Genomic DNA, 23,403 nt, shown 5'->3' on the forward strand with positions numbered 1-23,403 from the left:
TTCCAACAAAAAGCAGCTTTTTCACTAGAGATCTTTTTCAAAAAAGGAGTGGGTTGAAATGTCCTCACTTGAACTTAAAGGCTTAATGAGTCTTGGTGCCAAAAAGCTGGAGACAGGCCAAGTGAGCGTCGCCAATTGTGATTTGGCAGAAGGACAAGGGAGAACCCTACATAGAAAGCCTATCAAATTCTTCCCAGTCTGCTAAGGCCAAAATCAGTAATGGAATAAGGACTCAAGTTTGCTGAGATTGGAGCAAGCATCTGGGTTAGAGAGAGAGCTCTAGACAAAGCGTGCAAAGACACATTGTGCCCTACCACCTCGGGTCTCCATCTAATTATCTACAGAAGCGGGTTGGGAGATCTAGGTTCACTGGGGTTGCTGTGAGGACTAAATAAGGGATCAGTTTGTGAATACTGAACAAAGCAATGGTGACAAGTAGGGACCAGTCTAAAGTCATCAATAACTGGGGTGACCATATATCCCAGTTAGCTGAGGTCAGTCCCAGATTCCACTTGTTTCAGCATCTCATCTGGTTAATACCCACTTTCACTCTGAACAGTGTCTCAGTTTGAATGACAGGTTGTATGGTTGCTCTACTAATCAGCCATTGAGTCATATTCATCTCATCTCTTTACCAATCTTTCAGAAAGAGATTGCATGTGTAGTTTATATTACACAAGGTCTCTAGCAACAGCCTGTTGGAATGATACAAAAACATGAGCTAGACCTAGAACAGTTAGGTGGAATCATGATCAGTTGACTGGCAGTTCCCAGAGCTACATATTAATTGATAAAAGTCTCCAGTCCTTCCTTCTGCAAGCAAGGCAAGCCTTTTCTGAGGTCTTGCTCAAACTGATATCTACTGGGGCCCGTACGATACAGATCACCTCCACCTTCTTAAAAGTCTTCTTAGCCCTCTTGGTTTCTGTGACCTCACAGTTTCCTGGGTTTCCTCTCATCTCTCTGATAGCTCTTTTGTGAGCTTCTCTTTCTCCCACCCATGATCCAGGGCAGAGACTTCCTCAAACTGAGACCTCATTCTGCAGCTCTTTTCTAATGTGGCCTTTCCCTCAGAGAGGCTTCCATATCTCACAGCTTAACCCTGATGTCTGACAATGGCTCACAAATCCAATTTGAGCAAGTTGAATGCATCGTCTCACCTATAAGGGCCAGGCCCTCAATCCCAACAGCCTACAGGACTCTGGTCCTGGGTGGCTGGTCCATATCCCAAACTCGACCTGCCCAAACTGAAACCATGACCTCTCCAACAAACAGAGGAACCTTTCTGGCTTGTATCAGGACCCCACTCAACTGAAACACCAAAATCATTTTTTGTCTTTTCTTTCTTTCATCACTATACTCTACCAGGTGCTGTTGATTTCTTCAAAATCCGCTTCATTTTCACTGCTCTTGGGAATCAAACCACCAAATCCTTATATGGCTTGCAAGGCCCTGCACAATCTTGCCCCCACTACTTGTCTCTATCCACACTGATCTCATACCATTGCCCCACTGGTTTTCTACCTTTTGGCCAAACAAGTCTACCTGCAATTCCTCCAAGACACAGAGCTTGTTCCAGTCATAGGGATTTCAATCATGTTATTCTTTCAGCCCTAGAGTATGTTTCTTCTCAACTTTCATTTCCCTTTCCTCTTTCCTGGTAGAAGAGAAGAATTTCTCCTCTTCATTCAGGTTTCCACCTAAATGTGCTTCTTGAAGGGAATCTGAGGTTTATATCCCACACAGAGTCAGGATTTAGATTTCAGATCAGCTGCCCCCCCTCCCACCACCACCACCATTACATGATTTGATTGCATAATGCATTCATCTTTACAGTAACTTATCGCACTCGTAAGTGGGTTCTTATAAAAGTCAGTTGGATAAAGGAAGAGATGTCCTTGCCCTTTCAGGCCCCTATCCTCTATATGTGCCAAACACAGCCTACTCGTTCCTGACTCCAAACCTTCCCTCCTGCTTTTGTGCCTGTGTAGGATGCTGTGATACTGTGAATTATATTAAGAAATCCATATTTTGGTCTTCATCCCCAGCTCCTGGCACAGAGTCCCTAAACTCCTTGTAATTTCCTGAGCAATAGGAATGCTAGGTGCATTTTTTCACTCTAACATTTAGTCTCTGACCCCAGTTGCTGACGCAGAACTCCTAATCCCTTGGAATTTCCTGGGTGATAGGAGCGTCTTTTGCTCTAATGAGGTGACTCTTGGTAGGCTCCTAGATGGAGGCTGGTTACCAGAAAGACCAAGCTACGATTAGAAACTTGGAACTTCTAGCCCCATTCCCATCCTCCAGGAAGGGGAGACAGGCTGGAAATGGAATTAATAACCAATCATGCCTAAGTGACAAAGCCTCCATAAAAATCCCTGAAACAGAATCTGAAGATATTCTGGGTTGCTGGGCATGTGGAGGTGCTGGGAGGATGGACCAACCAGAAAGAAATGAAAACCCCATTCCCTTGGTCCCATGCCTTCCCCTCTGCATCTTCCATTTGGCTGTTCATGTTTGTACCCTTTATCAAATCCTTTAGAATAAATCCGTAAATACACGGATGTTCTCCTGAGTTCTGTGAGCCATTCTGATAAGTGTTTAAACCTAAGGAGGCCATGAGAGCCTCCAATTTGTAGCCAAGTAGACAGAAGTTGTGGGTCACCTGAGGACCTGTTGCTTGCAGCTGGCATCTAAATGGCAGGGGCAGTCTTGTGGGACTGAGCCCTTAACCTGTGTGGTCTGTATATCTCCAGGTAGTGTCGAGATTAAGTTAAACTTTAAGATAACCAGCTGGTATTGGAGAATTGGTCATTTTGAGGGACAAAAACCACACATTTTTGTGACCAGAGTGTTACAAAAGTATAAAGAAAGAAAAAACTGCTTGTTTTTTTCTATAAAGATGATTTTCCCTTTCCCTCAACCTATTCTTTTCTTAAGTAATAGTCAATTAATATTATATCTCCCCAATTAACTGTCTCCCAAGATGTAACAGTATCCTTGTTTAACCTTTTATTAAATCTTGGAGATTAAATCTTTGTCGGTTTTACATTTACTCATACACTGGTTTACACTGTAACTTAACTGCTCTGTGTGTGTGGGTCCAGTCCCCAAGCACATCATAAAACTTTTGAAGATCATGTCTTATATTCTGTTTTTATGGCTCTTGGTGCCTAATTTGGTGCTATGCAGCACATGGTCGATAGCCAACAATTCCTCCATGTGATAAAATGTCTCCACTCCAAGTTACACCATCAACCCTCAACCTGTCCTACAAGACTAGGACACATCCGTGACACACCACATCTCATGCTGAAACCATGACAAGAATCCAAGGCCAGACCTCCTTCTGACAAGCAGCTCATTTATCAGTGATGACAGAACAAGTGTTTGCCAACAGATTTCTTATCTTTGGAAAATCATTTCAGCAACATAGGAACTGAGACAAAAATCCACTAAGACATTCTTTATTGGTCACTTATTTGTAGATTAACATACTCACACTTTCATTTCATGACAATATATTTTCAAAACAAAACTTTTAAGTTCAGTTCTATGACTCCTAGGAAGATGGAATTTGTAATAGAGGATCTTATACTTGAAGAAAGCAAATACATCCATCCTTTGGTCTCCCAGTCTTTAGGGACGGGTTTGTTGTTTATACAAAGTGTGTGTGTGTGTGTGTGTGTGTGTGTGTGTGTGTGTGTGTGTGTGTCTCAGAAACAGAAAGAGAGAGAATAATATTGACTAAGACTGGGAGAAAGTTAAAGGCAGTCATTGATGATCAGGTGGCCTAGGTAGAAATTTTATATCTGGGTCTCAATCTATTCACCAAGTGTTTCTATAGATGGATTATTTGCTATACCAGTGTCCAATGAGCGAAATACAAAGATAAAGAGTCTTCAAGAAAGCTCTCAATCCGGTACAAAGATGGGACAAAGAGGTAGAACTCTATGATAGCACTAAAGTGGAGTTGTGTATAGGTACTTAGCAGTCAGACAAGAACCTATTAACACTGCCTAGAAGGTTCTGGAACAGCTTCCCAGAGAAGGAAACCACAACAGACTGGATGGATGGGAGGAAATGACATCACCACAGAGGTCAGGGTTATTGTTTTCAAAACAATCACTCTAGTCCCCAAGCTCTGCCAGCCAAAGTTCATTATTCACACATGATCAAGTTTGTAAGGGACCCAAATTTTCTTGCCCAGTTTTTGATCACAAGCTAGATGAGAGAAGCTAGAAAGTATAATCCAAATGCCTTCGTCCCGTGGCTTGCTGGCAGCCCAAGAGAGTGAGCCATTGGGTGCACAGTGACACGGAGTTGCAATGACTATGTCATATTCATAATTGACTTTTGGACTATTTCCAAAAACAATAATGAGAACAGCCAGTGGTACAGGGTTCCAAGCAAGTGCCAGATGCTATGCTGAGTGCTTGACTGTATTCTCTCACTGGAATCTCCCAGAAACCTCATGAAGTAGTAATTTCTCTGTTACATAGATGAACGGGGGAAAGTTAACATTTAAGTGCCTGCTATGTTCCAAACACTGAGCAAAGAATTTTATACATATTTTCAATTCATTTTATCCTCAGAACAATCCTATATGGATTTTTACAATTATTATCTGTTTTTATAGATAAGTAAACTGGGGGACTCAGAGAGGTTAGGTTACTAGCCTAAGGACACACAGGAGGCAAATCTAGGATCTGCTTCATCTACTAGGTTGAACCCTAGGAAATCACATTATCTGACTATTTTTTGGTCTATTGACACAATTTCATAGGATTCAATGCAGGAATTCCAAAATCCATTCACGTTCAACTATACGCTCTCATAAAAGGGTTTGAACTGGCTTTTGTTAAATATATGTCCTTAGATAGTAACCAAAATGGAAGAAAAGGGTGGGGAAAATGATAAGCAAATCAGAGAATAAGGGAGAGCATATCAGTAAGAATCAAGGTAAGAAAATAAACACAGTCATACACACACTTTAAATTTGGCTTTGCATTTCTCTACGGGCAAGCTACAAATAGCCATGAAGTATCTGCATACTGCCATTGCCAGGAAGCATTTGGGAATCTGAAGGTGAGTATGGGGTTGTTCCCATGAGTGGGAGGCACCACTGGCTTGAAGTGAGCAGGGCAGAAGAGGTAAATTATCTGCAATGAGTGGAACCACTCAGATGCAAAAAGGAATTGCTCTGGTGACATCAATAGCATCCCTGTGGAGACATAGGAGCTCATCAGCTTCAAAACCTACCTAGGATGTTTGAACAGCTCCACAGGGATCCCACTGACTGGGGCTCTCCTAGACCTCCTGGAAGAAATGGTTAAAGAAACTCTAGGAAATTCAGGATGTAGAGATATCAGGACTAATGCCAGAGAAGCAAACATTAACCCCAACCCCTGGAAAGAAAAGGTCTCAAGTGTGCAGACACACACCCTGAGGTTGGACAGAGCTGGAAATGGAGAGAGGCCTTATTCTAGGAGACAGCAAATGATTGGGAGAAGAAACTCAACTGGATAGCTCCAAGGTCTCCTGTCCACTCTCAGAGAATTGGTGCCAAGTTATTCAGTAAGGGGTACTATAAATTAAAAGGGAAAAGTACAGACTACCCAGAGGATCACCTGTCTAAGATTTGCTCAAAGAGCTGTCATCGGGAGAGAGGTCTCTCTCCCAACTCCAAGTGCTTGGAGGCAGCAGAGTCGGGGAACATGGCAGCCACATCAGGAGAAAAATGGCAGCTCCTGGAAGCATCAGCCCAAACCCCTGGTGATGGAGGTAAAAAGCCTGGGAGGAAGTTCAGAGGAAGGGCAGTTATCACTTGAGGGCTGAGGGAAATGACCAGTAGAGGATAAAGCCTGCTTCTTAAGAGAGAGGCTTTTCTCTGGCAACACTCCCAAGGAAGGAGGGATCTGTAGATTTTGGTGGCCTCAGTTTTACCTCACCAAGGTAACTCACTCCGTAGTTTAAAGAGGAGAGGAATAAAGGAATGGACTCCTGACAGGACAGGTCTGAAAACATAAGTCCCTCCAAAGCATCCTTCTTCGAACACACCCCTATGTAAGTCTAACCCAGGCCTCAAACAGACCTAATAAGCCTTGCACACCACTCTTAAGCTCACCTTTTCTCCACTAGAAGTTCTGAAGGCTGTCTGTCCTGGTTGGATGTAAGAGTCCCTCGGCGGGCACATATTGGTTTTGTTGGTCTAACAGTCATTCCTTCTTCTTTGATAATAGCTTCTTAATTTCCACGTGGGCAACTTTCCCTCCCCAACTCTCCAGGAAAGGTAGGGCAGTTGTAGGGTAGGACAGACCATGGAGAGTGCCCATGCTACTTTCTGGCTCCAAGCAAGGGCAAATCCAGACCTGGCCACTCAGTTAATTCCAAGATGAGCACCAGGCCCAATTCAGGTCAATAAAGGGTAGGCACCAGGACTTCTACTGGAATTACCCCCAAAAAGTATCTCTTTTTTCCTGCTTGGATTGCAAAGCTAGTAAAATATAAGCTAAAAGCTAACAGTAGCCAGCTTTGTCACCACATGGGAAAACTTACCCAAAGACAAAGCCACTAAAGAAGAAAGCAGAGGCAAGAGATGGATGGATGGATGGATGGATAGATAGATAGATAGACAGACAGACAGAACAGTCAGATAACACAATTCAAGCATGGTTATATAGTTATATCTGTACCTGGGTGTGTGTGTGTGTGTATGCGTGCACACGTGCGCGTGTGTGTGTGTGAGATTTACCTCTGTGCTTATTCATATGAACCAATCACATCCCATTTTTGTTTAAACTGGTTTCAGCTGCATTTCTATCACTGACAACAAAAATTCTCACTAACAAACTTCAACTCAACCTCTCCACTACAAAAAAAAAAACAAAAAAAACAAAAAAAACCCATTCTTTAAATGTAGGCCTAACATCATTTTGACACATCTCTGCAAGTAGGAAATGAGGAAAGTGAAAAAAGAATTCTATACCAATATGAAAAAAAGCTCAACATCATGGATCATTTAGAGAAATGCAAATCAAAACCACAATGAGATACCACCTCACGCCAGTCAGAATAGTGTTTAGTAAAAAGTCAAACAACAGATGCTGGTGAGGTTGCAGAGAAAAAGGAATGCTTTACACTATTGGTGGGAATGTAGATTAGTTCAACCACTGTGGAAGATAGTGTGGCGATTCCTCAAAGATCTAGAAGCAGAAATACCATTTGACCCAACAATCCCATTACTGGGTATATACCCAAAGGAATATGTCATTCTATTATAAAGATACAAGCATGCATATGTTCACTACAGCACTATTCACAATAGTGAAGATATGGAATTAATCCAAATGCCCATCAGTGATAGACTGGATAAAGAAAATGTGGTTGGCCGGGCACGGTGGCTCAAGCCTGTAATCCCAGCACTTTGGGAGGCCAAGACGGGTGGATCACGAGGTCAGGAGATCGAGACCATCCTGGCTAACATGGTGAAACCCTGCCTCTACTAAAAAATACAAAAAACTAGCCGGGCGAGGTGGCGGGCACCTGTAGTCCCAGCTGCTCGGGAGGCTGAGGCAGGAGAATGGCGTAAACCCAGGAGGCGGAGCTTGCAGTGAGCTGAGATCCACCACTGCACTCCAGCCTGGGCGACAGAGAGAGACTCTGTCTCAAAAAAAAGAAAGAAAGAAAAGAAAAGAAAATGTGGTACAGATACACCATGGAATACTATGCAGCCATAGAAAGGAATGAAATTATGTCCTTTGCAGGGACATGAATGGAGCTGGAAGTCATAATCCTTAACAAACTAACTCAGGAACGGAACACCAAACACCACATCTTCTCACTTTTATAAGGGGGAGCTGAATGACGAGACCACATGGACACACAGGTGGAACAACACACACTGGGGCCTCTCAGTGGTGCAGGGGGAGGGCACTGGGGGAGGGAGAGCATCAGGAAGAATAGCTAATAGATGCTGGGCTTAATATCTGGGTGATGGGTTGCTCTATGCAGCAAACCACCATGGCACACATTTACCTATGTAACAAACCTGCACATCTTGCACATGTACTCTAGAACTTAAAATAAAAATTGAAGCTTTTTTTTTTTTTTTTTTTTTTTAAAAAAAAAAGGATTCTACACCGGGAGGTGGGAGTGAAAATGTCATTGATTTTAAACCCACTTTCCTGATTCTAAATTAAGATTCCCACTAAATATTTAATACAGTGGACAAGGGAATTAATTTTTCTATTGTTTTCTATAATTCAGTAATTGTGTCTCATCACCAGGAAAAGGACATTTTCCAGTTACTTTCATTTATACCTTAGAGACAAAATATAAAGAAGCATATCCCTTCTCTAGAATGACCCCACCAAAAAAATTGAAATATTTCATAGAATTATCCCTAAACAAGCAACATGAGAGCAGAAGAAACAAAAGAAAAACTGGAATACCTCTGTCTCCTTTTGATGTGGTGACTAGATGACTTATCTCTACAAGGCTTATCAATTCTTGATTTCACACATCAAGCAACACCAAAAAGTGAGGGAATCTTTCCAGCCTCCTAAGTCAATTATACCCCTTCATGTTCACAAATAGAAATACGACTTTCATACAGCTCTGGTCAAAAAACATGAGATTCTAAAACACTTAAGAGTTCATTTCCTTAAAGTTCTTGCAGTGAATGCTTCAGATAAGATAGAAAATGGTAAGGCACTAGCAGACTCTTTCTCATCCACATATATCTATGCTTTCAAAGAAATATCTTTACAATGACTAACTTAAAAACATTGAAGGTTCTGTGTAGAACTAACTCATGTGTGGTCTGTACTTTTCTCAGGGGTTAAAGAAAATCACAGTGGCCATTAATGGTCTTTCTTGTGCAGAGTTCTTACCTAAACTCCCCAGTGACCTCACCCGGAGCCCCCATGCTGAAATATGACATCTCCCATGGTGATTTTGATGGTACTCAGTTTCCATCATTCATGCTGCCAGTAGGTGCTAGTCTTTTCTCTCTCCTGTCTCTGTAGTCTTTAGTCCAGGTCCACCTCTCTCGTTTGTTTCCATCTGGTCTCAACCACTCTATTGAAAACTGAAACCCCTCCATCCTCCACTGACCCCAGCCTCCTATCCTTTCAGCGCTCTCATGCCCTCAGTTGTATTGAACCTGCCTTCTTAAACCAAGTGGGACTCCCACGCCTTTGATGCTTACATTCTTCTAGTACCTGTCTCTCTCAAAGTCTTCACTGGAAGCTCCTTCCTTGGGCAGGTGTGCCCAATATAGTCACATTGGTGATTCTGCCTGAACATTGGCCAGGGCAGGACATCTGACCTTGCCAAAGGTGAACACTAAGATAAAGCAAGAATTGGAAGACAATATAAAAACAAATAGAAATACGAACCATCTACCTATACGAACACAAGAGCTCTAAAATCTATTTCCAGTGGACTGACTTTAAAATCTTAGACGTTCTATATTCTGGTTATATTTGTAAAACAAGCCTGCTATTATCACTTACCTCATTCATTATCTATAGAGAATTTTTTAGCAATTAAGGGTTATGTAAAAGTATGGATGCCAATGGATTAGTGATACTCAAAAAGAGGAGGGAGAAAAGCTCTTTTCTTCAAAAAGACACAAGAATGACAGCTAACAAATGCAGAAAGAATAGAATTAGAAAGTCACCATTGTTGCAACTCTCAATGTAATGATTGATTCAGGAAGGTATCATCAATAGATACTAAAGCCATTGGATGAAAGATCTGGGGGTATCAAGTTATTTCCACAATTTCAGAGTATCTTTCACAGATGACAAAAGAGAAAAGGCATATTAACAATGCATAAATCTTGGGGACATCACCTTGACCAATTATCACTCATAACATTACCAGCAATGGGACAAACCCTACTATGTCCCATGCCAAGAACATCACCCATGTGTTCTTACTATAACTGTCTAACCTGAATTTAACCATGAGGAAGAAATTAGAAAAACCCAAATGTGAGATATATTCTACAAAATAGCTGGTCTGGAATCTTCAAATGTGTTCATGTTATGAAAGACACAAAAGACTGGATAGATTTTCTAGGATTAGGGAGGCTAAAGAGGCATGGTAACCAAATGCAATGTGTGACCTTTGATTAGATCTTAGATTTTTTTTTTCTTTTTTGAGATGGAGTCTCGTTCTGTCGCCAGGCTGGAGTGCAGTGGCATAATCTCAACTCACTGCAACCTCTGTCTCCTGGGTTCAAGAGATTCTCCTGCCTCAGCCTTCTGAGTAGCTGGGACTACAGGCATGTGCCACCACACCCAGCTAATTTTTGTATTTTTAGTAGAGACGGGTTTTCACCATGTTGGCCAGGATGGACTCGATCTCTTGACCTCATGATCCACCCGCCTTGGCCTTCCAAAGTGCTGGGATTATAGGCATGAGCCACCGCCCCTAGCCAGATCCTAGATTTGTAAAAAATCAGTATAAAGGATATTACTGGGGATACTAGCAACACTTAACTCTGGACTATGCTTTAGACATTACTATATCATTGCTAAATGCCTTGAATGGTTATGGAGGATAATGTTCCTATATTTAAAAGATCCACCCTGCAACATTTAGGAGTCAAGTTTCATGATGTTTGCATCTTACATTCAAATGGTTCAAGAAAAAGAGGCATATATATATATATATATATACACACACACACACACACACATATATACACATGAAGAGATAAAGCAAATATGGCAAAATGATAATAATTAGTATATTGAGGTGCAGGGTATATGGATATTTATTATATTATTCTTGTAACTTTTCTATAAATTTGAAATTGTCCAAAATAAAAAGGTGGGGGAGAAAACTTGTAAAGAGACTCCTGGGAAAATCTTTTGTAAAATGTTATTTAATTTACCCAAATAGTATTTTGCAGTGCCTAAACTCAATTTCTTAACTTTACAAGGATAAATAATTTACATCTAAAATTAATCCAACAGTCCTTTAGAACTGGCAAAGTTTCTCTATAAAGGACCAGATAGTAAACATTTTAGGCTTTGTGAGCCACATATAGACTCTTGTTTAATTTAGTTTGGTTTACAATCCTTTAAAAATGTAAAAAACATTCTTAGCAAGAAGGCCAGTAAAAAACAAAAAACAAACAAAAAAATAGGCCAAGGGCCATAATTTGCCAACCCCGATCCAGATATAATTCCACAGACTCTTATCTAAATAATAAAATCAGAGTCAGAAACACAAGTCAGAAAGTTTCTTTTCTGGAGTTATTTCAAACAGCCTGGTGTATGTACAGGGAAGTAGAGAATATCATCTGCCAATGACTCCAACCTGGGAGTAGCTTCTTTAAAGACTCTCTGCAGCCCTCCTTTTTGATTCATAAGTCATCAAGGACACTGCCGTATATGATTAAGACTTCTAACAGCATAACATTTGTCACATATTTGTGACTCTGTCACACTTTGACCCCAGCCTCTTATTAAATACTCAGAAGAGGGCTCATACCATTTAAGCATTTAACCTCCGAAACTTCAACTACACACACACTTGGCAAAAACAACAGAGGAAGACAGACATGAGTATGGCAAAAACACATCTACTGCCATTCCACTGGACACAGGCACTCTATATTATACTTGCTATTACTGTAAGTTATACATTTATGTATTAATATTCCTGCAGGGGGGTTGATATTCAAAGCCATAGGGAGAAAGAGCTCTCCCAGGGTGATTTTGAGGGTATTCCGTTTCCATCGTACATGCTGTATGTAGGGGCTCATCTTTTCTCTCTCCTGTTTCTGTAGTCTTTAATCCAGGTCCACAATTCTCATTTGTCTCCATCTGGTCTTGATCGCTCTATCAAAAACTGAAACTCCTACATCCTCCACTGACCACAGCCTCTGACCCTTTCAGCTCTCTTGTCCTTGCTTTTATTGAAGCTGCCTTCTTAGCCCAAGTGGGACCACCAGGCCCCTGATGCTTATATTTTTCTAAGACCACCAACCCCACACAGTCCTTCTTTGTCCTCTGCCCAGCTGAGACCCCATGGTTCACCCTCTGCACTGCCACCCTCCCCACATTTAGCTCTGCAGGCACTAATGCCCTCTCCTCTCTCCACCCGCCAATCTCTTTCTTTTCTCTCCCATTAAAATCCCAATTCTAGAACAGGGCAGTGATTAAGAGCAAGAGTTAAGAGATCAGACCTCCTGAACTTAATTTTTTTTTTTTTTAGACGAAGTTTTGCTCTTGTTGCCCAGGCTGGAGTGCAGTAGCACGATCCCAGCTCACTGCAACCTCTGCTTCCCAGGTTCAAGCAATTCTCCTGCTTCAGTCTCCTGAGTAGCTAGGATTACAGGCATCCGCCACCCAGCCCGGCTAATTTTTTGTATTTTTAGTAGAGATGGGGTTTCACCATGTTGGCCAGGCTGGTCTTGAACTCCTGACCTCAGGTGACCCACCCACCCCGCCTCCCAAAGGGTTGGGATTACAGGCGAGAGCTACCGTGCCCGGCCAAACTTAAATACTTTTTATCTGTATGACCTTAGCCAAGTTATTTAATCCTTTGTACCTCAGTTACTTTCTCTGTAAAATAGGTATAATAATATTCCTTAGAGACCACAGTTAAGTTTGAAAACAGGCTAGTCAGGGGAAAAAACAGACTCCAGGCCCAGAAGGTACCCTTCTGTTTGATGAAAATGATGAAGGTTTTTTTGGCTTGTTTCTTTAGACTCCTACAACAGCTCAGGAAATTTTTAGTGAACAAAGATGCTGGTGTCTCTACACAGTTGCTACCAACATTTAGAGTGGATCCAGCTTGGACAAAAAGATGAGCATTTGTTGAACAAAAGAAAGAATTCAACAATGCTGCTCATGTATTTGCCAACTGGGATAACACTGCTCCAAGATACCAACTGGGCTTCTATTTTGAATAACACAAAACTGGAAAGCATCAAATAACTTTTTAAAGCCTATATACTATAAAAAGCCCCATTCTAGGAAGAGCTAAACTGCTTAGTTTTCAAAATTTGAAATTGTAGAGAGTCCTTATATTTTTAAACGTTTCTGTGGTGTGGGGTAGCTATGAGTTAGAACTCCTAATCATCGTCATCCACTAAACTCTCTCCGGTTCTAGAGAGTGGTACAGTCTTAGGCATTCTAATCTAATCTCCAAAGACAGGTGTTTGACATCTGTGTGGCTCCACTGTCTGGGAGCCTTCAACTTCCTAAAATCCTCCATGCTGAGTGTCCCGGCTTTTGGCCCCCGCCATCAAACAATCCCATATTTTCAACAGAATAAGTCCCCCTTTTTGCTAGACTGGCTTTGGGGTACAAGTCCCAGAAAATACACCTGCTAATCTCAGTCTGTGGCAGCCTAATAGTCTCGACTTAGACAAAACCTAGCCATAAGCGTGAGGAAGAAAACTCTCTTCCTCCGTCGTCCCCAGCCACCATTGCATGCAGCTCCTGGGTCATGGTTTTGGTTCTCATTGCTCTGCAATTTCCATGCCTAGAAATTTGTGTGCATCTGGTTTCGCTGGCTCCTGACCCAGCTTTCTCTCAAAGGACCTAGCAGAGGTTCACGCTACTGGCTTTCCTTGCCTCAGGCCTCCTATGTGGTTCATTCCACTTTAGCAAACTCTTTGCTGGGGCTGCTAGCTAGAGTCCCACTGAGGAAACAAGGGCTTGATCCCTAGTCCGCAGACTCCAAAGCTCATGCTCCTTCAAATACACCAGTGGGTCTAATTCCCTGTGATCAGAGGACTTAGACAATTTCATCCTACCTACCCAGGCATGAGAATATAGCAGAGAAGTGGATGCCTACAAGAATCTCTGGAGCAAATGTTGGGTAAACAAAAATTGGACTAAAGACCCACTTCAATTGAACCAACATGGTCCGCATGAATTAGATCAGATTTTAGCTAGTCTGTTAATATTTGGAGAGGGCTAAGCCCAGAATCATGGGAAAAGCAAGTGCTAGAACAGAGGGAAAGAGTTCAGAGCCTGACTGGCTTGCATCCACTGAGGTGCTGAAGTAATTACAGCTTACCTAAGAGTTAAGCTCTGATTTAGATGTAATAATGAGAAAAGAGGTGGTGAGGGATATACGAGTAGGGTGGAGAGACTTCGTAGGAAAGAGAATATGGAAACATCAAATAGAAGATATACATTTTTCTTTGAAGAAAGAGCAGGCGGGAGGCAGAAAAAAATGCTGACAAGGGCTGTGTTGAGAGGTTCAACAAAATAGTCAACATCTGTACAGTGCTGCACAATCTTTGAAAGTGCCTCACTCACTCTATTCTTTTGAAGCTCATAAAAAGCCTATGAAATAGAGTTATAAATTTTTTATTATGATTTTAGAAAAAAAATGAGACTTGAGGAGATTAAATGACTTAGGGGTAAAGTAAGAACATCAATCTCTAGTCCTCAGGCTCCAAACCCACACTCCTTCCATGTTATCATTGGATCCCAAGCAATATTCTGAAAGTTGTCAAAAACAAGTTTATTCTATGTCATTCCATTGAAATCAAGTATAAGAGAAGGCAAAACAGATCCTACTGTGATAGAGATCAGAACAGTGCTTGTCTCCAGGGGCTTGAGAGTGAATGAGAAGGGGCATGAGGAAACTTTTTGTTTCATATCTTGATTAGGGTATAGGTTACATACATGCACAAATCTTTCAATACTCATTAGATTGTACAGTTAGGAGCTATGTGTTTCACTGTATGTACATTTCACCTCAATAAAACAAAAATCAGTATTGAAATTACAGAACTTGTTAAATAAATGCAAATTTTGAAATCTTAAAATTTACGTCTATCCATAAATCTTGAAATTTATGTCTATACTTTATAAGTATGAAGGCTCTGCTTATTTTATATCTAGAGCTACTTCACAGGAGCCCCAAATTCTTCGAAACACAAAAATTAAACACTGCAGTTATTGTTCACATTTAAATTTTGCCAACAGCACAAATTAAACATATTCAAAATACACCAGTGAAACAGGCAAAGTGAGGAACATTACCTGGCATGCTTTTAAGATGTTGTAAGTATATTGTGTCCACTTTTGGTGCAAGCTGCTTTTGTTTGGGATTTAAATGGGGAGAAAAGTTTTACTTTTACCACAATTAGGTCCACCCTTACAATTACATGGGATCAAATTGATGCACAGTGAAAGATTATTGGAGCTGAGCAGCAGCTACCAGATGCTCTCTCTCTGTCTGTTTGCAGTTGCCACAGTCCCCACCACTCCCTACTGGAACACCAAGGCTGCCACACTGACTTGTGTTTCTTGTCTAGCCCAGTGATTTTTTGAGTTTCAGATTCAAACTGTGAATAAATTCAAAACAAAACACTAGAAGTCTTACAGCCAAACTGGATAGTATTAATGATGTTTTTTGAATAAAATCAACTGAATATAGGCTATACTTACTCGCAGAGGAGGATTCCATTTTCTAAACCTGTCCGAAAATCTTTATCACCAAAACTTCTGCCAGTTACTTGCTGCAAAAGAGAAAAGAAAAAGAGAGTATAAGTTTTTCTTTTTAAATCAAGAAGCCCAATCATATATATATGTGTGTGCATGTGTGTGTGTATATATATAATTATATATGTGTATATATGTATGTGTGTATATATATAAATTATATATATATAATTATATATATAATTACATATATATAAAATTATATATATATATAATTTTTTTTCAAGAACCTTGACAAAACTGGTGGCATTCCAAGAATGGGGAAAATCTGTTAGGCCTGAATTTCCTTCCCATGTATAGCTTTGCCTAGATCAACTAAGGTTAAATTTAGACCATTTCTTTGAAGCCTTTTTTTCTATTTACTACCTTAAAAAATATCTGCCCTTCCTGATAAGAATTTCTTACTTCTGGGGGTTTGGGCACAGTCAGTCAAGGCCACAGTCTCTTTCATCCAGAGGACCCACCCCACGCACACTTTAAAAAAGCCTGGAGAAAGCGCACCTGAGGATAAAGTCCCTATTTACTGAAACCTCCACGGACTCAGGGAGCAGAGGATATGGATGCCTAATCTCAAGGTACTAACATCAAGACAGGAAGATTAAAGTCAATATCCATTAATAATATGGCATAAAAGAGAAAAAATTGAAAGCTGGGAAAGAATAATTGTCTGACAGCACAGGATTGACAACCACTCTTGGTGCCTCTGGCTCTCAGCAGCCCTGTGGCCTGGGCACCAGGGAGACATTTGTTCATGTGTTCATTCAGTAAATATTTATTGAGCACCTAAAATATACCAGGTAAGTATGTACACAGGCATCCCTCAATATCCATGGGGGAATGCTTTCAAAACCCATCTCAGCTACCGAAATCTGTGAATGCTCAAGTCTCTGATAAAAAATGGTGTAGTATTTGCATATAACCTATGCACATCTTCCAGTATATGTTGAATCATCTCCAGATTACACTGCATAACATAATGTAAATGCTATATAGTTGTTACACTGTATTGTTTATGAAATAACGAAAACAAAAACAGATGCTTTTTTTTTCAAATATTTTTGGTCCACAGTTGGTTGAACCCACAGATGTAGAACTCATGGATATGAAGCCTGACTTGACTATAAACCCTAAAGCAACCTCTAAAACAGCAAAATAAAGTTATAGCTAACAAACCAAGAAAGAAGATAAAATTAATCATAAAAAATACTAACAATTTTAAAAGCAACAAAAAAGGGGAAGGGGAACAAAGAACAGAAGGAGCAAATAGAAAAAAAAATAGATTATAAACTTAAACCTGATCATGTCAATACTTACCTTAAATATAAATGGTTTAAACATCCCCAATTAAAAGACAGAGATTGTCAGAATGGCTAAAAAAGCAGGACCCAACAACTATATACTGCCTACAGAAATGCACTTTAAATATAAAGACACAAAAAGTTAAATAAAAGAATAAAATAAGATATACCATAACACTAATCAAAAGAAAGTTGGATTAACCATATATATATGGTTATATGTAAATTGTTGTTACACTGTATTGTTTGGGAAATACATATTCTTTTCCGGGAAAGTCTGATATAACTGTATATCAGACAAAGAAACTTTCATAACAAAAATAACAACAGAAATAAAATCATTTGATAATGATAAAGAGGCTCACTAATCAGGAAGATGTAAGAATCCTAAACATCCACACACCTAATTAAAAAGCTTCAAAATACACAAGCCAAAACAGATAGAACTATACAGAGAAATGGACATATCCACAAACAGAGTCAGAGATTTATATATCTCCCTTCAATAATTGACAGGACAAGCAGAGAGAAAAAATCAATAACGCTATAGAAGACTTGACCAACGCTATCTACCAAACAGACCTAAATGACACTCCTAGAATATTCTACCCTAAAACTGCAGAATGTACATTTTTTAAAGTTCACAGTGAGCATTTATGAAGACCATCCAAATTCTGAGTCAGAACACAAATCTCAATACAATTAAAAGAATTCATACAAAATATATTATCTGATTGCAATGGAATTAAATTCTAAGCTAACAACAGAAATATCACTGGAAAATCCCCCAAACATTTTTAAACTAAATAACATAATCTTAATAACCCATTGATCAAAGAAGAAATCAAAAAGAAATTAGAATGTATTTTGTAGTGAAAGAATATGGTAATATCAAAATGTATGGAAAGACACTAATGCAGTATTTAGAAGAAAGGAATGCCACAAAATGCCCATATCAGAAAAGATCATCTCAAATCAATGAATTGTGCTTTATCTCATCAAATTAAGGCCAAATTAAGTAGAAGAAAGGGGGGAAACTCAGGAGTGAAATCAATCAAATACAAAACTGAAAAACAATAGAGAAAAATCAAAGAAACCAAAAGCTGGTGGGGGGTTTTGTGAGATCAATAAAATTTAGAAACCTTTGGCTATATTAATAAACTCTTAGCCAATAAAATTGGTAACCCTTTTGTTTTTAGTCAAAAAAGAAAGAAGGCAGAAATTACTGACATCAAGAATGACAGCGATGACATTATTACAGATACTATAGATACTAAAAGAATAACAAGAAAAGTTATAAATTTATACCAATAAATTTGTCAACTTAGATGAACTTGATAAATCCCTTGACACAAACAGCCATAATTCACTCAACAAAGACATAGATAGATAACGTTCTCACAAAGAAAATGTCAGGCCCAGAAGGCTTACCTAATAAATAGTACCAAATGTCTAAGGAAGAAATAATGCAATTCTACACAAACTCTTCCAGATAATTGAAAACGAAAGAATACTTCCCAATTGATTTTACTATGTTACTATTACCCTGATACCAAAACCAGACAGATATTATAAGACACATACACAAAATATGCCAAAAATGGTATTTCTTCACATTGGGAATCGTATATGATTTTTACTTTACTTTTTAAATTTTTCAATATTTTCCTAAAACTTTCTACAATATATATTACTTTAACCATCAGAAAAATCAAACAAGATTTTTTGTTACAAATAAAACAGTCTAAAGAAACTAAATGGTCTCAATGCTCATTAACCACTCCCATTATGTAATGTCACAAACAATTTTTTTGTTAATATCCTCTCATTCTTATTTGAGGGATGGTAAGAAAATGAATTTTAAAAAGTCATTCAACAGTTTATGAATATCTAGTTTTCCCAAAATAAATTAAGAAATATCCCATTTAAAAAGTTAATATTTTAAACATAGACTTTAAACATGTTGTCATTTTTTTCCCAGAATCTGTACATGATTTGTCTGCCACTGATGGGTCATCTGTCAGAATGATTTACATTTTGGAAACATCACTAATCCTCTCTGTAATACTAAACTTTGTTCACCAAGAAGTGATTAGAAAGGTTCTAAAACATTTTGTCATAAGTCTTTACATTTTTGTTAAAAGCATTATGTTATAGTGAAAACAGTGCCAACACTGAGAACCCAACAAAGTTTAGCTATATTTATTTCAGAATCTCTGGTTCACTTTACCTAGGCCTTTCTCCATGTATTGAGCAATGATAATGAGCAGGATCTAGAGAGAGAACCACACATGAACTGTGGCCACTGTGTGCAGGAAGCTCACCGATTGATGAGAAAAGCAATCTAAAGTCTTATGATAAATACAAGATAACGTAACTATTAAGAAAAAAAAAAAAAAAAGTACTTTCAGAGGCCGAGGTTGGTGGATCACGAGGCCAGGAGATTGAGACCATCCTGGCTAACACGGTGAAACCCCGTCTCTACTAAAAATACAAAAAATTAGCCAGGCGTGTTGGCCAGCGCCTATAGTCCCAGCTACTCGGGAGCTGAGGCAGGAGAACGATGTGAACCCGGGAGGCGGAGGTTGCAGTGAGCCAAGATTGCACCACTGCACTCCAGCCTAGGTGACAGAGCGAAACCCTGTCTCAAAAAAAAAAAAAAAAAGAATATAAAAAAATTGGTGCCCCACATACAACCTAAATTGCTCATTTACCATTTAAAATTATCCTGGCATGTAATGCATAGCCACTGAAAATTTTCAAGTAGGGATTGATATAACAATCTAAAAGTCAGTCTGCAAATCAAAAGTCCTCCAAGATATAGTCTGATCAAATTCAACTTCTTAGACTCCCAATTCTGGGAATAGGCACCATGTGTTTGCAGGAAGATGCTAGTTTCCACCACTGTTCCTCTTCCTCTGCTCTCTGTCATCCCTCTCCCATGCCCATTAGGTCCAAGCATGGTCTTCACACTGCTCTCTACCAATTCAAATGCCATCCATTCCATCTATTTAGGATAGATGCACTTGGATCTTTGTTAGGAGGATCAACAGCTGTACAGACTGCAGAAATTCACCAAGGACCAAGCCACTGAAAATTTGGTCCTTAGACCAGTAGCAGCAGCATCTTCACCTGCAATTAATATTAGAAACACAGATTCTCAGCCAGGCGTGGTGGCTCACACCTGTAATCCCAGCACTTTGGGAGTCCGAGGCAGGTGGATCACAAGGTCAGGAGTTTAAGACCAGCCTGGCCAACATGGTGAAACCCTGTCTCTACTAAAAATACGATATATAAGATTACAGACACTATATATATATATGTGTGTGTGTGTGTGTGTGTGTGTGTGTGTGTGTGTGTGTATCAGCTGGACGTGGTAGCATGCGTCTGTAATCCCAGCTACTTAGGAGGCTGAGGCAGGAGAATTGCTTGAACCCAGGAGGCGGAGGTTACGATGAGCTGAGATCACGCCACTGCACTCCAGCCTGGCTGACAAAGCAAAACTCTGTCTCAAAAGAAAAAAGAAAAAAAGAAAGAAAGAAACATAGATTCTCAATGCTTCCACCCCCTCTAAGAACTACTAAATCAGAAACAGCATCTTAAAAAGATTCCCATATGATTCCTATGCACAGTACATTTCACAAAGCCCTCACCTTGTATACTAAACTAAGCCAGCAGTTCAGAACCACAGAGGGAGGACCTTCCACTGTAGTCAGGATTTGGAATGGCCTGTCTCAACAACCCTTCTCAGCAACATCTTTATAATATGTTTACAATATCACACATTCTATATACTAACAATAAAGACTGCTAATTCCTGTTCCCCTCATGATAGCATAAGCCATTGCTATAAACAGCAAAACAGCTGCCAAGAATCAACCACCAGTACCAACAGTCCATTTGCAGGGCATATAAAAAGTGACTGCCTTCCCTTACTGTGCCACCCGGATCCTGACTGATGAAGGACTCTCAGTAACCTTCCAGACAAGGCACTGGGCAAACCATCAGCTCATGATCACTCTCCAAAGACACAAGGGCAGGATGGGAAGCTTAGCAGAAGGGGAAACTTAGCAGAACGGGGAAGTTTAGCAGAGCTCTTAAAAAGAGCCTGAGATGGAAGTGATGAAAAGAGAGCCCAGATTGAGAAGCATTCAGGGGACAGCAGGGGAAGAGCTGCATGCAATGTCAGGAGCACTTCATCAGCCCCCCAGATCCTGCTCTCTTACCCTCTTGATCCTTGCCCATTGATCACTTAATCCTTAGAGCTCTATCTTTGCAGCTGTTTGGCCAAAATCTTAAGAGTTATGCTTGACCTCTATCTTTTTACACCTAACCACATCTATCAACAAATCCTGTTGATTCTCCCTTCAGAACTTAGCCAGAATCATTGCTTCTAACTGCCTGCATTCTACTGTCTTTTTCCAAGCCACTGTCACACCTACATAGGTCAAGAGTCTCCTAACTGGTCTTGCTGCTTCTACCCTTGCCTCCTGTCCATCTATTCTCAACCCAGCAGTCAGGGTAATCCTATAAAATTAGATGATGCTACCATTCCACTCAGACCCCGCTCCCACCCCCATAGCTCCCCATCTCACTCAAGGTTAAGTGAAAGTTCTCATAGTTCCCTAATGGTGCTCAACATAAAACCAAACAAGTAAACATACAAACACACAAACTAATGGGCATGCATGGACAAAAACTACTGGACACCACTATCTTAAAGGTGGGCATAATAAACTCCGATATATGTCTCCATTCAAGGGGACCCTCAGAAGTACTTACGGTGGCAATTATGTCACCAACTATGCCCTATATGCCTTTCAAGGAAGCCCAATACCAGATTTTTCTTGCTTTATGCTTTAGGATTAATTCACTAACCAAAATATTTCTTACAGGGACACGAAGATTAACACAATCAATGAATGGATAATTCGCCAAAATCTTGATGATTTTAAAGGAAAAGAAAAGTGTTCCTCTACTTTAGCAGTTACACCAAAAGCAGAAAGAAGCAAGAGGAGATTTTAATGTGTGATCACACTATTTTATGGAAGTAATTATTGAGGAAGCTCATCTGTATCCTATTTCCTTTCCACAGAACTAAAAGGTAATTATGTTTCTAAGTTTGTCTATGTCAATGGAACTGCTCTGAACCATCCAAATAAGAAACATGGGGGACTTTAAAAAAAAAACAGTCTAATAAAGAAAACCACACAACTTTATGGCAACATTTTCACAGTGTGTTTATAATGTGATATAAAACATTGTATATCAGTATGCTCCACTCCGCTAATTTCTTTGTAACTATTGTTATTATGTAATTGCCATAAAAAGTCAAAGGCTGCCAAGAATCAGTCTCCCAGCCTGATCATTCCCATTTTTATATAAGGTATTTTATAAACATTTTCATTAATCTTTGGTCGTTTTTTGAAAGCAATCTGGTAGACAACTACAGTCCACTCACAAACTATCTATCTGAAGAAGAGTTTAAACAAATGTTGACAAACCCTATTATAATGATCTGAAGAGGAGATTCTGTTGGCTGATGAAATAAGGGTGCCTAGATTCAAGCAACCGGAACAAAATACTAGATTTAACAGATTTTGGCAATTTTTGAAAGACATGAATATTTTCCCTAAATTGTACAAAAGCAGGCACACTTTTCAGAAGACCGTAATTTCCTCCTACAAACACCTCATTAGTTCACTGAAGATAATCTGTAGCTCATTATGCTTACTCTCTTCTGATTATATTTGACTTAACTCAAAAGAACATCTCTGCATATTTTATACCTAAATTGTGTAATAAAACAGAACAAAATTTATCTTACTTTTGACATTTTCTGAGGAATATATCCTTTGTGGGATTGCTAGAAACAATCGAATCAAAATTCTACAGAAGCAATTTGTAAACATTGATGAATCACACTCATCTAAGCCAGAATTAGAAATCAACCAATAAATCATTTACCAAATACCTGTTTTATGTCAGTCAGTGTAAAAGGTGTGCATAAGACCAAAATGACAAGATCTGGGCCCAATCCTGCAGAAATCACAGTCCAGGAAAAAAAATAAAACATTAGAAAACAATAGATTGATGGAAGAGATGTGTGGTTTTCAATAAATTTATGGAAGAGAGGCACACGAGCATGGAAGAAGCAATGAACACAAATTGCATAACTGAAGAAATAGTTGAATGACAACAGCTTACATTCATATCACTACCATATGCCCTCTCTGTTCTAAATGCTTGTCGCATATTAATTTATTTAAACCTCATAACAACTTTATGGTGTTTGACTATTGCTTACATTTTAAAGCCAAAGAAATCCAGGCACAAAAAGGTTAAGTAGCTTGCCCAAGGGCACAAAACTAATGAATAATGAAGCCTGGATTTAACCCACAGAACGTGTCTACAGAGTTGATGCCACAGTTAAGCACCCTTTGTGCAGCATTTGAGCAAAATATTATACAAGGGCTGAAGAATAAACTCCCTCTCCTAAGACAGTCAGGGAAGGCCCTTGAGTGGCTGACATTTAAGTTGGTCCTGAGATGAGAAGGAATTTCCCAAGGAAGGAGATGAAGTAGAGCGCTTCAGGCAGATACAAAGACCTGTAC

At 39.6% G+C, this 23,403-nt stretch overlaps 1 protein-coding gene across 14 annotated transcripts in view; it reads right to left on the reverse strand.

Moving 5' to 3' along the window:
- The window catches only part of LIMCH1 (LIM and calponin homology domains 1), a 341,748-nt gene that overhangs the window by 191,509 nt on the left and 126,836 nt on the right, over positions 1–23,403 (reverse strand). For all 14 annotated transcript variants that reach the window (XM_009206726.4, XM_017958654.3, XM_021938405.2 and 11 more), the window contains exon 2: positions 15,438–15,508. In XM_009206726.4, the coding sequence (XP_009204990.3) occupies positions 15,438–15,508 (71 nt within the window). The remainder of the gene's footprint in view (positions 1–15,437; positions 15,509–23,403) is intronic.

Source organism: Papio anubis, chromosome 3 (assembly GCF_008728515.1).
Source record: "Papio anubis isolate 15944 chromosome 3, Panubis1.0, whole genome shotgun sequence".
Taxonomy (NCBI): domain Eukaryota; kingdom Metazoa; phylum Chordata; class Mammalia; order Primates; family Cercopithecidae; genus Papio; species Papio anubis.